At 37.3% G+C, this 20,050-nt stretch overlaps 1 protein-coding gene across 1 annotated transcript in view; it reads left to right on the top strand.

Annotated features, from left to right (window-relative positions):
* The first annotated feature begins 1,508 nt into the window (after window positions 1–1,508).
* The window catches only part of LOC150092928 (cholesterol transporter ABCA5-like), a 640,434-nt gene continuing 621,892 nt past the window's right edge, over window positions 1,509–20,050 (top strand). Inside the window, exon 1 of the mRNA XM_090414108.1 lies at window positions 1,509–1,878. Within this exon, the coding sequence (XP_090270234.1) occupies window positions 1,509–1,878 (370 nt within the window). The remainder of the gene's footprint in view (window positions 1,879–20,050) is intronic.

The raw sequence follows: 20,050 nt of genomic DNA, 5'->3' as shown, positions 1-20,050 counted from the left end.
AGAAGAGGACTTCCATAATATACAAACAGCAGGAGATATAAGGAATTGGCACTTGACATATTGAAACTTTGTTGTTTTGTGGAGGATTATAAGAATTGAGAAGATGTTGAGTACTTTTTTCAGAAAAGCCATTGAGTTTCATGTGTTGTTGGATAGTAGAAAGATTGTTGAGTACTTTTTTCAGAAAAAAGTACTCAGCATCTTCTCAATTCTTATAATTCTCCACAAAACAACAAAGTTTCAATACGTCGAGTGTCAATTCCTTATTTCTCTGGTATTTCAGAACTCATCACAAGAATTTTGAAGAAATATGATTTAACAGCTACGTATTCACCTATTAACAAATTGTCTTCTCATTTTCCTTCTCCTAAAGACAAACACTCAACTTTATCTCTTCCTGGAGTTTATCAAATTCCTTGCAACTGTGATCTCTCCTATTTTGGACAAACTGGACGTTTGCTTGAAAAAAGAATCCAAGAACATTGGATTCTTTTTTCTTCACAACAAACCTGAAAAATCTGGATTGGCTCAGCATGGGATTGAAACTGACCACAGCATCCTTCGGTCCAGGACTCGCCTCTTGCATAGATTCCGTTATAGGTTTGAATATTTGTTCAAAGGAAACGTGGAGGCCTTGCTCTATCATCCCAACCTGAATCGTAATGACTGTATATCTATATCAAAAATCTGGGAAAGTCTAATCAAGATTACTCATTAATTTTTTTTTTTTTCAATCATGTCTCTACTTCAAAATATTTCGTTTCATACTTAGTGATATAACATGACGCAGCGTGTTCAATTTTAAACGATCTATTGTTAGTATTCTAGTTTGTATTTTTTTAAAACTGTTCTTGTAATACCACTGAGGATGGTCTGCTATTTCCAGACCAAAATATTTGGTTAATTAAATATTTTTCTTGTGTTTACGTGCATATATCATTGAGTCTAATGTCACAAGTATCCTTAAAACAGCAGAATCCACTCTCCTCATACTTGCTCTCTGACTACCCTGACCTCCTCCTTTTCCTGTTCACCTTGCGGTCTTGTTCTTACATTCTCTGCTCTCATGCTACTTTCCTTTCCATCCAAACACTTCGGTCTCACCTGATCAACTCCCCTGCTTGCTCTCATCACCTCTGACTTCCTCTGATCTGTTGTTCACATCACTCATTACACTTTCTTCTAGCAACAGTCTCTCCATTAGGATTCACACCAAATCCATCTCTTTCATACAATTCCATTTGTCCCTCATAAATATATTTTTTTTCTTTTTCATTTAGTTGCCAAATGTTCTGCATTCTTATTCAAAAGTCCCCTCCTTCCTCCTTCACACACTGCTATTTTATAAAAAATTCTGGCTTTATATAGAAATAATAATTTATGATTTCTTTTAAAAGATGTTCATAATAAGGTATAGTTACTTTATACTATTTTCCCTCCATTTACTACTAATATATATTTTTGTATATGTTTATACTTCAAAATAGGAACTCATCTATCCTTTATTGATGACTGGACTCTTGGTACTTGCAAAGATCAGTGCTGTTTCACAGTATTATAGTGGAACAGAAAATCCAATTCAAGTTGGCTTTCTTAATCATACACCTGCAACTGAAATGGACTTACTAATTGTTAAAAATAATACTGAAGTGAGAGAGGTAACGGAAGAGCTGAAGCAAATTCTAATGAGTTATCGCTTTTTTCCTAATATTACCTTACTTAATTCAGAAGAAGATCTGGATATGACATATAAAGAGAATCCAAAACCGTACACCATTGGTATTGTTTTGGCTGATAAACCTTCAAAGAATGGCTCTTATGTTATTCGGATGCCATTGGACACTCTGCCTGATTCATCAACATTGTATGGATCTCCAGGTAAGTAGAACTTTGTTATGTTTGGTGTAATAATGTTCTGAAATTTGCTCATTGAGGTATTTAATTATATTTTATTGCAATCAATGTCTTTCTCTTTCTTCTTGCTGCATATTTATCTTTAACAGAAATTTTCTATGTCTGAGTGGAATAAGTGATTACTTAAGTTATGACATCTAACCACCTCAGGACCAGTGCTAAATAGTAAAACTGAAAAAATGAAATGCTAGGAAGGGGGAAAAAAGAAAACACATCAAAAGCAATAGGTTTTGGCACTTGGCTAAAGAGGGCAGAACAAGAAGTCATCCCTGGAAGTAGAGTAAGTGTGTGGTTAGTGAGCATGTGAGGACCAGATTTTTCACTCAGAGAGTAGTGAATGAATGGAATGGGTTGCCAGAGTCAGTTGTGAGTGCTTTGTCTGTTAATGGGTTCAAGGAGATGTGTTATAGATATTGTGTAGATAGTTTGGAGGTGCCATGGTAGTGCCCATACAAAAATAATGATAATAATAGTAATAATAATAATAATAATATATTTAATATATTAAAAGAAGTGAAGTTTTAGATATACCTAGATTTTTTGGAGATGAAGACAATGATGTTATATGCTATATGAAATTTGATAATGGTGCCAAAAATCAGTATTAGATTTGAAATAACATAAAAATATAGCACCAAATAAATAACATGAAATGGCAAGAATGAAACACAAATACAAGAAAATGTTAAAACACAGTGACTCAGATATTATGAATTTAAGAGGAAAGTGGTAGAAGAATCCTTGCTATAGATTCTTATAGGGTTTTTAATTCTTCTACCCTTTCTTTTATCTCTGTTTTATTCTTGCCATATTGTCTCATTCATTCTGTATTTTTATGTTATTTGAAATCTGTTTTTCAGTACCATTATCAAATTCTGTAGTGAATGTAACATCATCTTCACCTCCAAAAATAAAACTTCATACTCCTTTTAATTTAATTTATACATATCCTTTTATATATTTTATATATATATACAGGACCGGCTGGTGGCATATGTGAAGTGTGCAATGTACACAGATGCCGCAGAAGAAAAGGTGCCTAAAAGATGTCAAAAAATATGAGATAAGAGTTTAAACGAACAACGAATGGTACATATAATTATGAATGTATGTCATCTTCTGTTCGGGCCCCTTCAGATCTTTCCCCAAAATGAACAAATAAATTCTGAAATTGTATCCTGGACCTGATTATATCACTGTAATTTTTGATTAAAATTTACGAAAATATACCTAAAATAGTTCTTTATTTTTTGATGTAACATAAATCAACTTGTGATTAATTGTTGAGTTCCGTGTAAAAAAAAATTGTATAAGCAGGACTAATCCATAGATAACATTATACTGTAAAGTGGTTTTCATTTATTTTTCATTTCCTGTTCATTTTATTCACACTTTATTCAAGAAAAACATTTTTGGAAAGGCGGCGAACATTAATCGCACACACAAGAAAAAGACTAGATGCCGGCATGCTGTATATATATATATATATATATATTTTAATTGCCAGCTTGGTTGGCAGAGTGATTAGCATATCCACTCTCCAGCCAAAAGGCTGAGGGTTTGAATCCTTCCATGGGCATGGATGCTTGTGATTGTCTGTGAAAATACTAGTGGTGGTGGGCAGTAGATGGCATTGGTGTAGATGATGCAGTTCTCTATAGTTGGTGGGTGAGCGATAGAGACGGAGAGTTGTAGAGTAGGTGCCCTCCCTCAGTGAGTCTTTAGACTCAATGGAGGGGTGATAATAATAATAATAATAAATGTTGCCTACCTTTTGAAGACTATAAGGGGACTCCATCCCAGTTAAATAAGCTTTGCTATGAACACTTTTCATTATCTGTTATGATGGGACTTGGGTTCTAAAAATGTTTATATATAAGCACATCTAATTTGCATTTGTAGATTTGAAAATGAATGATATTTTTATGATTGTAACTTTCAGTAACTTTTTAGATTATACTGGAATTACTTTATATATGTTGTCTGAACTTTCCTCAACAAAGCTATCATTGCTAATTTATTTTTTGTTTTCATCATCATAAGCAATAAAGCAGCACCAAAGCTACTGTCATCCAGTTAACAGCTTTTTTTTTTTCTCAAAAAGCGCATACAGAACAGTCACTCTCATTTTGAAAACAGAGTTCATAATTTAAAGAAGTTAAATACAGTACACGAAAAGAAAGATCTATGAAGTTATAGATATAACTTATTTAAGTTGAAGGATATTACATCCCATATTGTTTCATAGCCAAATAAGAAACTCAGAGAGTTTCATGCCGAATATAGAAACTATATAAAGTTCTGCGAGTCCAAGCATAAGCAAATTCCTGGATAGTGCAACAACTGACCTATTTGGTAGATTTGTAGTGCAACACTGAGGCAACTCATAGTAAGGGTGGAGCAAGCTCCGATCACTGTTCTTGGTATTTACCCATAATGTGAAACCCAGCTCCTAGGAGCTGTATTACTGTTCTACATTATGAGGGAAGGTCACTACCCAGACCAGTTTCAACCTTTTTTGAGGTCTCATCAGTGAGTAGGTAGACCTAGTAATACCAAGTTTATAGCGAACAGAACTTAAATACACTACTATGAAAATTGCCAAGAAGGTGACCTAATAAATTATTAATTATATGAAGAGCCAAAGACTTCAATTCAGCATGAAACTCTTTGAGTTTCTTATTCAGCTATGAAACAATATGGGATGTAATATCCCTTAACTTAAATAAGTTCATGTTGGCGATTGAAGCCTTTGGCTCTTCATGTAATTAATAATTTATTAGGACACCTTCTTGGCAATTTTCATAGTAGGGTATGTAAGTTCTGTTCACTACAAACTTGGTATTAACTGGTCTACCTACTCACTGATGAGACCTCAAAAAAAAGGTTGAAACCGGTCTGGGTAGTGACCTTCTCTCATAATGTAGAACAGTAATACAGCTCCTAGGATCTGGGTTTCACATTATGGGTAAATACCAAGAATAGTGATCTGAGCTTGCTTCACCGTTACTATGAGTTGCCTCAGTTTTGCACTACCAAATAGGTCAGTTGTTGTGCTATCCAGATATTTGCTTACGTTTGGACTCGCAGAACTTTATATAGTTTCTATATTCGGCATGAAACTCTTTGAGTTTCTTATTTGGCTATGAAACAATATGGGATGTAATATCCCTTAGCTTCAATAAGTTCATGTCACCGAATTGAAGCTTTTGGCTCTTCATATAATTAATAATATGAATATATCTTTGTTATCTTTAACTATGACAGAATAGATGCAGAATAAACAATAGAGCATTTATTTATACAGAAATTTTTGAAAAAAAATGCAATGAAATAAAAAAAAAAAAAATTCAAAAAGTTTCAATTTACTGCTTTCTGAGTTGCATTCAAACTGTTATTTAGGTGCAAACAAAACCTTCAACTGCTGTAATATATATAGCCATAATTTTTTTTTCTATATTTTCTTGAACTGGTATTCTGTAACAATTTGTTCATTGCCCTTTTACAAAAATTAATCAGTTAAATAATATTGTGGCACCCATCCTCCTGCTTCTAACACAAAACTTACCACACTCTTAGACAGCTTCCAAGTGTGACCCCCTTGTTTTACCCTACTCCCCATGCATTGAAAACTTTCTTCTGTGTCAATCTTTGAATCCCTTTAGTAACTTATAAGTTTCTATCTATCCCCTTTCTTCTGCCTGTCAACTAAACTTTGCAACCCGCACACTCTTGCTCTATCCTCATTAGGAACATTCCACAGACCTGTCACCATCTTGGTCACTTATCTCTGAATTCTCTTCACCACCTCCTGATCTCCAAGAAATGCAGTTGACCAAATCTGTGCACAGTAGTCAACATGTGGCCAAATCATAGCCTTATAAAGAGGAACTTCCCTATCTTTACATGTCAATGTGTTCTTTAGCATTCAAGTAATCCTCTGAGCTAGTTTGCCAACTCTTGTAATATGTTCTCTGAATTTCAAATCTCTATCCACCATCCCCTCCAGATCACTAGCTTCATCAGTTTCCTATAAACCAGTATCCTCAATATGATATGAAACGTGTAATCTTTTTCCCAAAGTGCATTACCTTACATTTTATAACATTGAATTGACAACCATTATCCTTTCCCCACTGCAAATTTATTGAAATCACCCTGTAAGATATCTATATCTCCTTTATCAACTATTGTCCTACCTAGTTTCGCATCATCAAACAACTGAATAATCACCTTCAAATTTTCTGCTATATCATAAATGTACAAATTAAAGAGTAGTGGACCTAGTACAGAGCCCTACTGACTCCACTATCACCATCATTCACCTTGATTCCACTCCACTATATACTACCCTCAGATGTCTGTCTATTAGAGGGTATTTTTCCATGCAGTATTTTGTTAAATGCCTTTGCAAAGTCCAGCAATATCATGGTGTAGCCATTTCCTTTATCGAGTTCTGCTGTCACCTTATTATAAAATGTGAAAGAATTACTGAGGCAGGACCTACTTTTTATAAAGTCATGCTGTCCCCTATAGAGTATCTTATTCCTATCCACCCATTCCTGAATTTTACTTTTAACCAACTCTTCCAGTACTTTAACTACCACTCCAGAGAACTAATTCTAACTGAACTAATTCTTCTGTAACTTTCCTATCATCAGCACTGAGTAAAGTTATCTTTCCGTAATCACTCTTTCTCTTATTTGCTACGTAGCTAAATAACTCTTTTGGATTTACTTTGGTCTGCTTAGCTAATTTTCACTCGAAATCTGATTTAGCCTTCCTTACCATACTAGTTACACTTCTTGCTTTTGCTTTATACTGTTCATGGTCATGCCGGTCACCTTGTTGTTTATATTCCTTCCACAATGCTTTCTCTTTTTTTGAAGCTCCTGTTTTATTTTGTTAGTCATTCACTTGATCCCTACTTGGTTTTTCCTCCTGATCCTAGGTATGCACTCTGATACTGTCTTGCTCAAATAATCCTTCACCACTTTCAAACTTGAACACTCTCAAATCTACACCCTCTGTCCAAAAAGAAACCTAACTTTTCGAAAATAGAAGAAATTAGTGACACTACCTGTTGTATCTTTTTGTTGTCAAAAGCAGCAACCTTCATTAGTGTTGTATCAACTGTTTACGACATTTTTTTCATTAGAAGCCGAGTTTTAGTGCCAAGAGTGACAGTGTGTTTGGACGAATGGTCGGAAAATGAGTTTCAAACAGAGAGCTGCGATTGACTTTTGTGCTAAACTTGGTAAACGTTTTACCGAAACACATCAAATAAAATGCATACAGTGATGAATGCTTATCCCATACTCAAGTTTATGAGTGGTTTAAGCAATTTCAAAGTGGTCGTGAGACGTTTGAGGACAACGAAAAGCCAGGCCATCCAAAAACTGGACTGAGCGAAGTTAACATCCAAAAAGTGCATGATTTCATCAAAGAAAACCCGAAATCGTCCATGAAATTGATTTAAGATCGAGTCAATTAGAATGCAAAAACAGCGGGTGAAGGAATTGATAGTGGTAGCGGGTACAAATGATTTGAAAGGAAACAAAAAGGCTATGAGTGAGGATGTGAAGGAATTGCTTGAGGTAGCAAAAGAAAAGAGTGAGAGAGTTAGGATGCTGAGCCTATTGCCATGGTATGACAGTGAAGAGTATAGAAGGAGGGCCATAATTGCCAATGACTTTATGCGTGAATTATGTTTGATGAGTGGTGTGGAATTTGTGGAATGAGTTCGATGAGTGAAAGGAGTTATATAAAATGGATGGTTTACATTTGAATGGATTTGGTGTACGGAGACTTGAAAAGGTGTTGTCGAATGTAGTGGAAGTGAATGTACAGAACCAGGGAAACTAGAGTTATTAAGGGGGGGGGGAAGTAGATATGCAGATTTTAGGGAGACAGTTGAGTGTGTGAATGTGTGTAATATGCCCAAGCGAGTAGGAAAGACCATGACTCAGAATGGGATAGTTAGTATAAGACATCAAAATAGGGATGGAACAGCTTCTGCAATTCATGCATACAAATGCCAGAAGTATTAGGAACAAAAGGGAAGAATTTTTGGCCCAGGTTATTGGCATTAGTGAAACATGGCTGACAGAAGATGACACAGCTAGTGGGATTGAATTTGAAGGGTATGGTGTGTTCAGGAGAGACAGGAAGAATAAAATGGGGGGTAGGTGTGTTATTGATGATAGCGGATGAGCTACAACCAAGGAGAATAGAAGTGGAACTGCAGGATAGAGAAAAGAGTACATTTGAGGCTATTTGGTGTGAGATTGAAACTAGCAGAACAAAATATACAGTTGGGTACTGCTATAGATCAGGTGATGGAATAAATGGTGGCGATAGTATGCATAAGCAAATAGAAGAAATGAGTGGAAGGAGGGTAATTATTATGGAAGATTTCAACTATGGTAACATTGATTGGAAGGAGGAGAGGTCACATGGAAGGAAGGAAGGAATTGGATTTTATGCAGTTATTAAGGGATAACTACCTGCGACAGCATGTAATGGAAAATACTAGGGGTCAGAGAGTGCTTGACCTGGTAATTGCACCTGAGAATTTGGTTGTAATGAATGTGACCACGTTGCCACCAATTGGTGAGAGTGATCATAGGGTCTTGACTTGGGAGGTGGCTAAAGGTGTGGAATTTTCAATTAAGACAGGGTACATGTGGAATTATTGGGCTGGAAAGTATGACAAGCTTAGGAGTTTGATTGGTTCAGTGCCATGGCATGTACAACTGCAAGGACTAGAAGTTGACAGTGCATGGGAGGCGGTTAAAAAGTGTTTGCATGAAGCAATGGCTGACTGTCCGAATAATAAATCAAGTAGGAGTTAAATGGATGAATAACACCATTAAGCTTGAGCTGCAAAAAAAGAAACAACTATGGAGGGAATTTAAGGAGAAAGGTGACCAGCAGGCACATGAACAGTATAAAGCCCAGGCCAGAAGGGTAACGAGTGTGGTAAGAAAAGCAAAAAAGGATTACGAAAGAACATTGGCCATGCAGGCTAAAGAGAATCCTAAACAGTTTTTTCGATATGTTGCAAGTAAAAGAAAAAATGTATAGGCAGAATGATTTTAAAGAATGCCGATGGTAGGGAGGTGACTGAATCAGTTGATACAGTTGAATTACTGAGTAAGCACTTTGCAAGAGTATATCATCCAGGTGGTGACATTGCAGAAATGAATGAATCAATAGATTATACGGGAATTGTGGTGAATGAGGTGGAGGTGAGTAGTCTATTGCAAAACCTCAATGTCAATACATCTGTGGGATTGGATGGTATACCAGCTCGTGTCGTATGTGAAGCGGCTAAAGAATTGTCAGTACCCCTGACCATTTTGGTTAATCTAAGTCTCGGGTCTGGGTTAGTCCCGAGGGGATGGAAAGAGGGGAAAATAGTTCCACTGCATAAAGGAGGTTCCAAGACTACTGTTGTAAATTACCGACCAATTAGCATATCAGGAATCGTTGTCAAGGTCTTGGAGAAACTAGTCAAGAGAAGAATACAGGATTGGATAGATGAAAAATAGGATACTGTATGGGGGGGGGGGCAACATGGCTCTTTGTGAAGGGTAGATCATGCCTTAGTAACTTGCTCACCTTTTATAACACAGTGATGGCTGTACTGGAAAAGGGTAATGGGTTTACAGTGATTATACTGGACCTGGCAGTTAGTATCAGTCTTGGTCTATCTGGTTAACAAGAGTCTTGCAACAGCACAAATTCCAAAGTAGTGGAAGGAAGGCATTTGTTCCACTTCACAAAGATGGAGATAAGGCTAAGGAAATAAATTATAAGCCAGTCTGTATATCTGGAGTTGTAGTTAAGTTACAGGAGAGGTTGGTGAGAGATATCATAGAAAAATGGGTTGATAACAGTGATATTCTTTGTGCTTGTCAGCATGAGATTTTATGTTAGTGAAGGGATTTTATAGATTGCTGCTACACAACAAGTTGGTCACTAAACTGAAGCAGATGGGATAGGATGATAGACTAGTTTGTTGAATAGGTGAAAGGCTATCAAATAGGTATCAGCAAGTTGTATATTGGGGGGACACTATCTTGAAAGTCACTAGTGGTGTGCTGCAGGGGTCAGTTTTAGGACCATTGTTATTTAATTTGTATATTAATAATATTGGGATAGGTTTATTATTATTATTATTATTATTATTATTATTACCTCAAGACCTTATGGAGTCAAAGACTCACCTGGGAGGTTTTTAACATGATACAGCTGTTTGCAATGATGCAAAACTGGGGAAAGTGATGAGGAATCAAGCAGATGTTGTGGCCTTACAGGAGGACTTGAATAGATTGTATGAGTGGGCAACAGTATGGAGCTATCAATTTAAACCAAATGTAAGCTTTTGAAATTTGGTAGGCAACAATGGGATGCAAAGTGTACACTTGGTGAGTAAATTTTGGAGGAGGTTGAGGTGATAAGAGACCTTAGAGTGGTGGTGGACAAGAGTATGTAGTTCAGAGGTAACATTGCACAAGTTGTGAAAACATCACATCAGATTATGGCAATGATGCAGAGGATCTTAACTTATAGAAATAAAGAGGTTCTGGTTTCCTTGTATAAGGCCTTGTATGGATTATTGTGCACAGATTTGTTCCCTTGGTTTTGGTTATTGCCTCTCATGATGAGTCATTTAATTCCATGGAGGTCTGGTGTTAATAATAATAATAATAATGATATTCTATGGCATTGTGGGTAGAGATTACAAAACAGTTTGTTTTACATTTTGGTAAACTGTGAACCATGTTATAAGGACTGTTAACAAAAAAGTGAAAATTTTACTGATATTATTATTTAAACAATAAATTAAAAATTCCATTTGAATGTACAGCCAATTCGACATCTTCATGGTGATGAGAATATGTTGGAAAATGGTCCAGAGAAGACTGATTAAGGTCAAAACTGGTCTTCGGGATGTGAGATATGAAGACAGATTGCAGGAATACAGTTTGCAAAGTTTTGTGAATAGGAGGAAGAGAGGGGATATAATTGAGACATTTAAGTTGGTAAAGGTTTTTTACCAGGATAATGTGGACGACAATTTTCATAGAATTGGGGAAGGGGTTAGAACAAAGGGACATGTTTGGAAGTTATATAAGGAAGGTGTGAGTAGGGATATAAGAAGTAGGTTCTTTACATGGAGAGTGGTTGTCAGTGGAATGTATTGCCTGACACTGTAATGAATGCAGATACATTGAATGAGTTTAAAGCATGGTTTGATGGGCTTTGTGTGAAACAGTGTTTAACCTCACATGATGAGTCTTTTGACTGCATGGAGGTCTGGTGTTAATAATAATAATATTCTATGGCATTGTGGGTAGAGATTACAAAACGGTATATTTACATTTTGGTCCATGTGAACCACATTGTAAGGACTGCTAAAAAAAAGTGAAAGTTTTACTTTCACTTTTTATTATTATTACTATTATTATTATTATTATTATTATTATTATTCAGGGCTCGATGGAGTCAAAAGACTCATCGTGGGAGGTCCTTCCTAAGAACATAAAGTCTGTCAAGACTCATCGAGGGGAGGCCCCCCTCCCTAAGAAACACAAAGCCTATCATACCACTCCTTAAACTCATTGACCGTTCTCGCCCTCACCACTCTATCAGGCAATGCATTCCACGGCTCAACAACCCTCCATGCAAAGAAACCACTCCTCACCCTCTTGCTCACAGTTTCCTTTCGTAACTTCCAGGGATGGCCCCTTGTCATCACTCCTTCCTGCTGTTCAACCAAGTGAAAGAACTCCCCTGTGTCAACCCTGTAACCACCTCTCAACAGTTTAAAAGTCTCAATCATATCACCTCTCCTTCTTCTATCTGCCATACTCTGCAGTCCACATTCCCTCAGCCGATTCTCATAACTATCCTTGTACAGTCCTGAGGCCATCTTTGTCATCTGTCTTTATATCCTTTCCACAGTTAATTTATCCCCTTCAAATCCTGGGGACCAAATTTGAGAACAATAATCCAAGTGTGGTCTGATCAGAGACTTATACAACGGAATGATAACCCTCTTATCTCTGCAGGTCGGTGTCCTTCTCATAATTGCAGCAATCCTCTGTGTTACCTTCACCACCTTTGCAATATGTCCCCTAAACTTCAGGTTTCTATCAATCATCAACCCCAGATCTCTTGTCTCCCCAACTCTCTCCAGTATAACTCCTCCCATAGAGTATGCAGCATCCCATCGATGTTTCCCAAACCTCAAGACCTTACATTTTGCTGCATTAAATTGACACCCCCATTCATTTGCCCATCTATCTAGCTTATTCAAATCCTCTTGCAGGGCTACCACATCTGCACTATTACTAATAATCCTTCCCAGCTTCACATCATCCGCAAACAACTGAATATCCCCTTGCAATCCATGGACAATGTCATTGATATAAAGTTTTAATAATATAGGTCCCAGTACTGAGCCCTGTGGAACCCCACTTGTAACCTTCTGCCTCTTTGATATTGCTCCACCATACACAACTCTCTGATACCTATCGGACAGCCAATCCTGAATCCAGTTGACCAATCTGACATCCAGACCCATGTGCTGCAACTTAAATATCAGCTTATCATGTGGCACCCTGTCAAATGCCTTCGCTAAGTCTAAGAAAATTGCAGTGTATGCCTTTCCCTCATGTAATGTTCTTGTAATTTTATCATAAAAGGCTAGCATATTACTAAAACAAGAGCGCTCCTTCACAAATCCATGTTGACTCTCACTGATAACATTACCCTCATCTGCCCAATGCTGTATATTGTCACTCACTACTTTCTCCAAGATCTTACTAACTATTGATAACACATAAACTGGCCTATAATTAGACACTTCAAGTCTGCTATAACTCTTATGCAATGGCACTATCTTACCTTCCTTCCATTCCGTGGGCATCTTTCCTGCAGTCAGACTTTCATTGAAAAGCCAGGTCAAGGGCACTGTCAGTTCTTTAGCATATTCTCTCAAAACTCTTGGTGAAATACCATCCAGTCCCAAAGCTTTACTGATATCCAGAGTACTCAGTATCTGAAACACACTCTCCTCCTGTACCTCTGAACCTCAAACCTGCCCTATCCCTCTAGCATTAAAACTGACTCCTCCAGGATGAAATACTCCAATAAGTGTTCATTGAACAATTCCACTATGCCCTCTGCATCAGTCACTGTATTCCCATTTTTATCTCACAATAGCATTCTTCCATAGTTATTTCTCCTCCTACTGGTCACATAGCTAAAAAATTCCCTAGGATTTTCTTTGGATCTTAGGGCCAATCTCCTCTCATATTCCAGTTTTGCTTTCCTTACCACACTGGTCACTCTTCTGGTCTGTGTCTTATATTCTTCACGCATCCTCTCTTCACCTGTCTCCTTATATATCTTCCATAGCCTCTTTTTCACATGCAATTCCTGTTTAATATTATTTGTCATCCACTTTACTCCAAATTGTGTCCTCTTCTTCACTTGGTTTATACAACTTACCATTGCTGCTAACAAATATTCTTTCACAATTTCCCACGCACTAACGATATCCCGGCCTTCCAATTCCTCCCTCCATGAAACTTCCCGAAGTTGACGTCTAAGACTATTATAATCACCTGCATTATAATTCCACATAAGTTCCTGTCTCTTTGATACTCCTGGAAGTTATTTGATGAAATGGAAGTTATTTGATGCCTTGAATCAGGTGAGTAAGTGCCAAAACACTAAATTAGCTGTATATTCATGAATAGTATTCAAGTCAATTTTAACTTATGGATCTGAGAGCTGGGTTAGAAATAAAACAAGTGATCAAAGACTGGAGACCACAGATATGAGAGTTCTGAGAAAGCTTAGGGGAGTGAATATATGGCCTCAATGACAGCTATGATATTAAAAATAAGGATATTGGAAAAGAATTTGACATTCAGGAATGTGTGAGTAGAGCTTATCTGAAGTAAAATGATCATTTAAACAGAATGGGAAGTAGAACATTAGCAAAACAAGTGTTCTTTGCCAGCATGGCAGGAAAAAGACCAAGAGGATTACCAAGTTCTGGCCGGATTGATACAGTAAAAAAGCAGCTTAGAAGACAGATATATAAGATCTGATAATATTGGAATCTTGATAGATAACAGATTAATTTATCGGACAGAACAAATTTCTCCTCTTCTTTGGTTATTCCTTCTGCTGCTGCACTTTGGAACAGTCTTCCATCACGTGTTTCCCAAGGAATACAAGCAAAATGTGAATAAGTTCCTTATTGCTGATCCAAGATACTAGTGACCTAAGCGAATAACTGCAGTTTATGTATATTAATGCCAGAGGCAAGAAATCTGGGATAAGAGATAAGATTTTTTGGCATTGGTTAGTTCAACTTGGAAAAAAATCATTTAGTCATTATGGAGACTTGACAAAGAATGATTTAGTTATAGTGATTGAATATAAGGAGAATATTATTTTCAGGGAGGAACATTATAGCAGAAGAATTTGCAGCCCAAAAGAATAGGAGTTCATGAGGATGATAGAGATAGATAGATAGATACAAAGGACAGTATTTGAGACTAAGAGGACAAAATATGTAGTCATTTGTTGTAGGCCAAGATATGAAGGGAAGATGTGAAGGGCATGCATTGGCATCTTAGCACAATGAGTGCAGGCTGGGTAAATATTATGGGCGGACATACACTGCTTGGAAAGAAGTTAATGGATAATACTATGAGGACCAAACAGCCATGATGCCCATCTTAATAAGATATAGGATCTCCTTTTGCTGCAATGACTGCAGCAATCCTATAGTGCATACTTTCCACAAGCATATGATAGTTATCAATGGGAATTTTATTATTTATTTATTATTATTCAGGCCTCCATGGAATCAAGAGACTCATCAGGGGAGGACCTTTCTAGAAAACACAAAGTCTATCATACCACTCCTTGAACTCATTGACTATTCTTGCTCTCACCACTCTATTAGGCAATGCATTACATGGTTCAACCACCCTCCATGCAAAGAAACCACTCCTCACCCTCTTGCTCACAGCCTCCTTTCATAACTTCCAGGGATGGCCCCTTGTCATCACTCCTTCCCGTTGTTCCACCAGGTGAAAGAACTCCCCAGTGTCAACCTTGTAACTGCCTCTGAACAGTTTAAAAGTCTCGATCATATCACCTCTCCTTCTTCTATCCACCAAACTTTGCAGTCCACATTCCCTCAGCCGATCCTTATAACTAACATTGTACAGTCCTGAAACTATCTTTGTTATCTACCTCTGTACCCTTTCCATAGTTAATTTATCCCTTTCAAATTCTGGGGACCAAATTTGAGAACAATAGTCTAAGTGTGGTCTGATCAGAGTCTTATGCAATTGAATGAAAACTCTTTTATCTCTGCAGGTCAGCATCCTTCTCAGTATTGCAGCAATCCTCTGAGTTACCTTCACCACTTTTGCAATATGCTCCCTGTATTTCAGTTTTCTATCAATCATCACCCCCAGATCTCTTGTCTCCTCTACTTCCTCCAGTACAGCTCCTCCAATTGAGTATGTAGCCTCTGACACTCCCATTCATTTGCTCATCTGTTCAGTTTATTCAAATCCTCTTGAAGGGCTACCACATCTGCACTATTACTAATAACCCTGCCCAGCATCATTTGCAAACAACTGAATATCCCCTTACAGTCCATTGACAATGTCATTGATATAAAGGTTAAACAATACAGGTCCCAGTACTGTTTTGGACCATTCTTCCTGTAGGTGTCTAATGAGGTCCAGGAATGTTGCGGGGCATACATCCCTTGACCTCACCCAATGGTCTAGTTAACCCCACAGATGTTCAATAGGGTTGAGATGAAGGCTCTGTGGCGGCAAGTCAAGTGTGGTGACATTTATATCCACAAACCATGCAGTTACAGCAGCAATGGCCTTATGACATTATGGATTGTCTTGTTGAAAGAGACAAGGGCCAGTTAGGTAGAAATCCCACAAAATAGGAAACATTGCACTGTCCAGAATATTCAGATATATCTCAGAATTTAATGTTTGTGACACCACAAACAAAGGTGTGAGGCTAAAAACCAAGAAAAATAGTACCGTACCATCACATTGACACCTCAGACATTCATTGGGCATCTGCCACACCTGTCCACCTGCTTGGCAGAGGGTGTAGTGTGATTTTTCATTTAATAACACAAATTTCCAAGTTTTCACATCCCACTGTACATACTGTTTGCACCACTGAAGGTGATGTTGCATGTTGGTTCGGGTAATATGGGACATGGATATTGTGGTCCTGCTATGGAAACCTATGTTGCGTGCCTCAGTTCTGAATGTTTTTGTACATTCAGAACTGAGGATAGTGTTCCAGTTGATGCCTGGAACTCTGCATTCAACATATCAGCTGATGAATCGGTAATTCGATGAGTGTGGTGGGTCATCCGCTATGGGTAGCAATTGCAGTTGACTTTCTTCACTTTTATCTCAGTATGGTATCAGTGATTGTTGACCTAGGATGACCCAATTTTTCAACAATTTGGCAGGCAGACAGGCCTGCAACATGGCATCCTATCACAATGCCTCTTTCAAACTCCATCAGTTCACTTCTCTCAGACATTTCACCCTCACACAGTTGCACCGACTTGGGGGCATCATATTCCTTTAACCACCTTTAAACCAGCAATTATGGATCAAATACGCATCCTCATACGTTTCATATCCATCATATATTTCAATGTAATATCAATGGTATTACAATTTTAATATGCACTTCGCATCCATGTTAACCTAGACTTATATGCCGGTAGCGTGGTTAATTTATACTGGTTACAAGCATGTGACTCGTTAAATGGCGTTATGCACCTTGCCCATGAAGGTGTCCATTGACTTCTTTCCAAACAGTGTAGATTGGCTGAGTAGAGATCACTCGAAGAAAAAGTAACTGAATTTATAGAGCTACTAAGAGATAATTACTTGAAACAGAATGTGAGGGCATGGACTTAGTGTTTGAAAGTGCTAGATCTCATGATAGCATTAGAGGATATGTCCCTAATCAAGATAGCTAGATTGACTTCATCTGGGGAGAACGGTCATACTGTCTTGACTTTGGAGGTTGAAAAATGTGAATTTTTAGTTACGAAAGGCAAATTATCATACCATGGCACAAGAGTAGGATACCAGCAGTACATGGCAGATGGTCAAGAGGTGTTAGAAAGGAGTATTAGACTGGACTGTATATCCAAAGTCAGAAGGCTAAATCAGGTAGTAGTTAAATGGATGGATAGCATCATTAAGCAGAAGCTGCAAAAAACTGTTATAGGAGTATATTATTATTATTATTTATTATGATGTTATAATAAATTATTATAATTTATTATGCTATATTTACTTCTATAATAATTCAGGACTTCTTCCATGGAGTTACAAGTCTCATTGTGGGATACCCATCTTAAACAACATAAAGTCTATCATACCACTCCTTAAACCTATTCACTATCCTATTCCATTGTCCAACCATCCTCCATGTGAAAAAAAAAAGAAAAAAAAAAGCCATTCGTCATTCTTTTACCACCTTCTTTTGCACCTTCCAGTGATACCCCTTGTTTTTATTCATTTCCCATGTTCTACTTTATAAAAAAATTTCTCCAGTGTCAATCCTGTTCACCAGACTTGAACACAGTAATAGAGATGCAGTCTGATCAAGGCTTTATACAGGGTAATCACCACTCTTTTATCTCTGCTGGTTAGAGTTCTTAGTATTGCAGCAATCCTCTGAGTTAACATCACCATCTTTACAGTATGTCCCCTAAACTTCAAATTTTTATTTACTATCACACCAACATCCCTTTCTTCCTGGTATGGATGCTTGGACATTGATTATCATTCACATTGATTTTTAGCAGAGTAAGTACGCATCTACATATACTAATTTACTAACTAAATTTATTTAGTTAGTTAGATTATTACTTCAATATTTTGTTTTGATCACCAAGGTTTCTTCATGGGCACAAAGAAATACTGTAATCACATGCATCGAGCACATCAACAGACAAACAGGATCCTATCCTTCACAATCAGTTTGTGTTTGCCTTCACTTTAGTATGCCTAAATGCATGTGCTTAGTGTATTTCTTTGTGCCAAAGAAGATGCCTTGGTAACCAAGGTGAAATGTTGTGTAATAATCTAATTAGCTAAATATATATATAGTTAATTAGAACTTTAAATTTCAAATAAAAAAATCAGCTAACTCCATTTATTCTCCTATAGAGAGTAGGTGAATCCATTTTACCCCTATCTAACTTTTGGAGGCTGAGGAGACAGTTCAATCTCCACAGGTAGCCAACTAGAGATAGCTGACCCAAGACTATCACTAAATTATACATGGCATTTGGTGAAGAGAGGCATTTGTCAGCTGCCTCTCTTCACCTCTCTTCTCAGCTGCTGTGGTTCCTGTTTATGTTTACTGTCTGAAAATAGTGTGGGTTCTATGGTTGATTTTCTTGAATTTACAGGACAAAAAACCCAATTTTCACAAAGGAAAAATTTGCTTGCTCATGCCAGAGATTCAATAACTTGGAAACTAGTCAAAAAAAAAAAGGCTTAGAAAAAGTTACTTTAGTTAGCGACTAAAATTGTACTTATGATGCTGTTTTCTTCAGATGGTGTAGCACCATGAATGATATATGCCACTTCCACTGAGCAACACAGGAACCTTAAATTTTTATGACATAATTATACACGATAATCGTGAAGTTGCACAATGGAAAGTTTGAATTTGTACCAATTGTTTCCAAATCATTATAATCATTCCTTACGCCACTAGATGTCTCCATCATATTATTACAAATTATTGGCGATACCAAGTTCACTGTGATGTGTGCAGGTTGTTCTCAGTGTAGCTTTATTCATTGTGGAAGTGAAACGTCTTTTTCCCAGCCACAACCAATTTTCATTTTGGAAAGTTATTTCGCTAATCATTCTTATGCATTTATTGCCGAGGAATTTTGTGAGAAATACTTGGTTGGATGTTGTTATAGACCTGATAATGTGGATGGTAGTGACTATGAAATGTATAATCAAATTAGCCAAGCAAATAAGAAAAGGGTGATCATTATGGGTGATTTTAATTATGGCAATATAGACTGGGATGATGAGATAGCAATTGGAAGTAAAGAAAATGAGTTTCTTGAGTTTTTGAGCTACAACTACCTCAGACAGTATGTAACAGAGGGCACACGAGGATTGAGGGTTTTGGATTTGATCATCTCATCAGAGGATGTAATTATAAATGAGGTGTCCAATAACCCACCAATTGGTGAGAGTGACAATGAAGTGATTACCTGGATATTTGCCAGCAGTGTGAAGACCTCTGTGAGAAAAGGGTATATGTGAACTACAAGGGGGGGGGGATGATTATGAAGACCTCAGGAGACAGCTCGCTGGTGTAGCATGGAATAAGGAGTTAGCTAGAAAAGAGGTCAATGCTGCACTGGCTGATTTTTCAAGAACTATCTAGTAGAGGCATTGTTTAAATGTATTCCAAGGTTCAGAAGGTTAAATAAGATAGGTGTGAAATGGATGAATAAAGATATTAAGCATGCAATACAGAGAAAAAAGGGCATTATGGAGGCAGCATAAGAGAAGTAGTAATAACCATTTCCATTAGGATTACAAAGACCAGGTAAGGCAGGTGACTTGGTTAGTAAAGGTAGCAAAAGTGAGCAGCAGTTAGCTAATGAAGCCAAAAATAATCCTGGGGGATTCTTTTGATATGTAGCCGCCAAAAAAAAAAAAAATGTTTATTGAAGGATGACATCAATTGGAGAAAATGGCATAAAGACAGCTGTTGAGGAAGATATAGTGGAGATACTTAATGAACAGTTCGTAAAGGTCTTTCACTCTTGTGAATGTAACTGCATGGAGAGCTTGAGAGCAGTTGATGATGGGGGAGAAGAGACTGGCTGTAAGTGAGCAAGAGGTGTATGGGGGAGTTGAGCAAACTAGATGTTAATAAACATGTGGACAGACTTATATGTTATATGTATTATATGACCCTTCTCAACAGTATGGCATTTTAAAAACACTAACCCACAGAGCGAGAGCAATCTGTTCCAATGACAATG

Source organism: Typopeltis vanoorti, chromosome 24, assembly GCF_054136105.1.
Source record: "Typopeltis vanoorti isolate ZY-2024b chromosome 24, IOZ_Tvanoo_1.0, whole genome shotgun sequence".
Lineage (NCBI taxonomy): Eukaryota > Metazoa > Arthropoda > Arachnida > Uropygi > Thelyphonidae > Typopeltis > Typopeltis vanoorti.
Note: the sequence above shows the minus strand (reverse complement) of the source record. Positions and strands in the feature narration are given on the sequence as shown.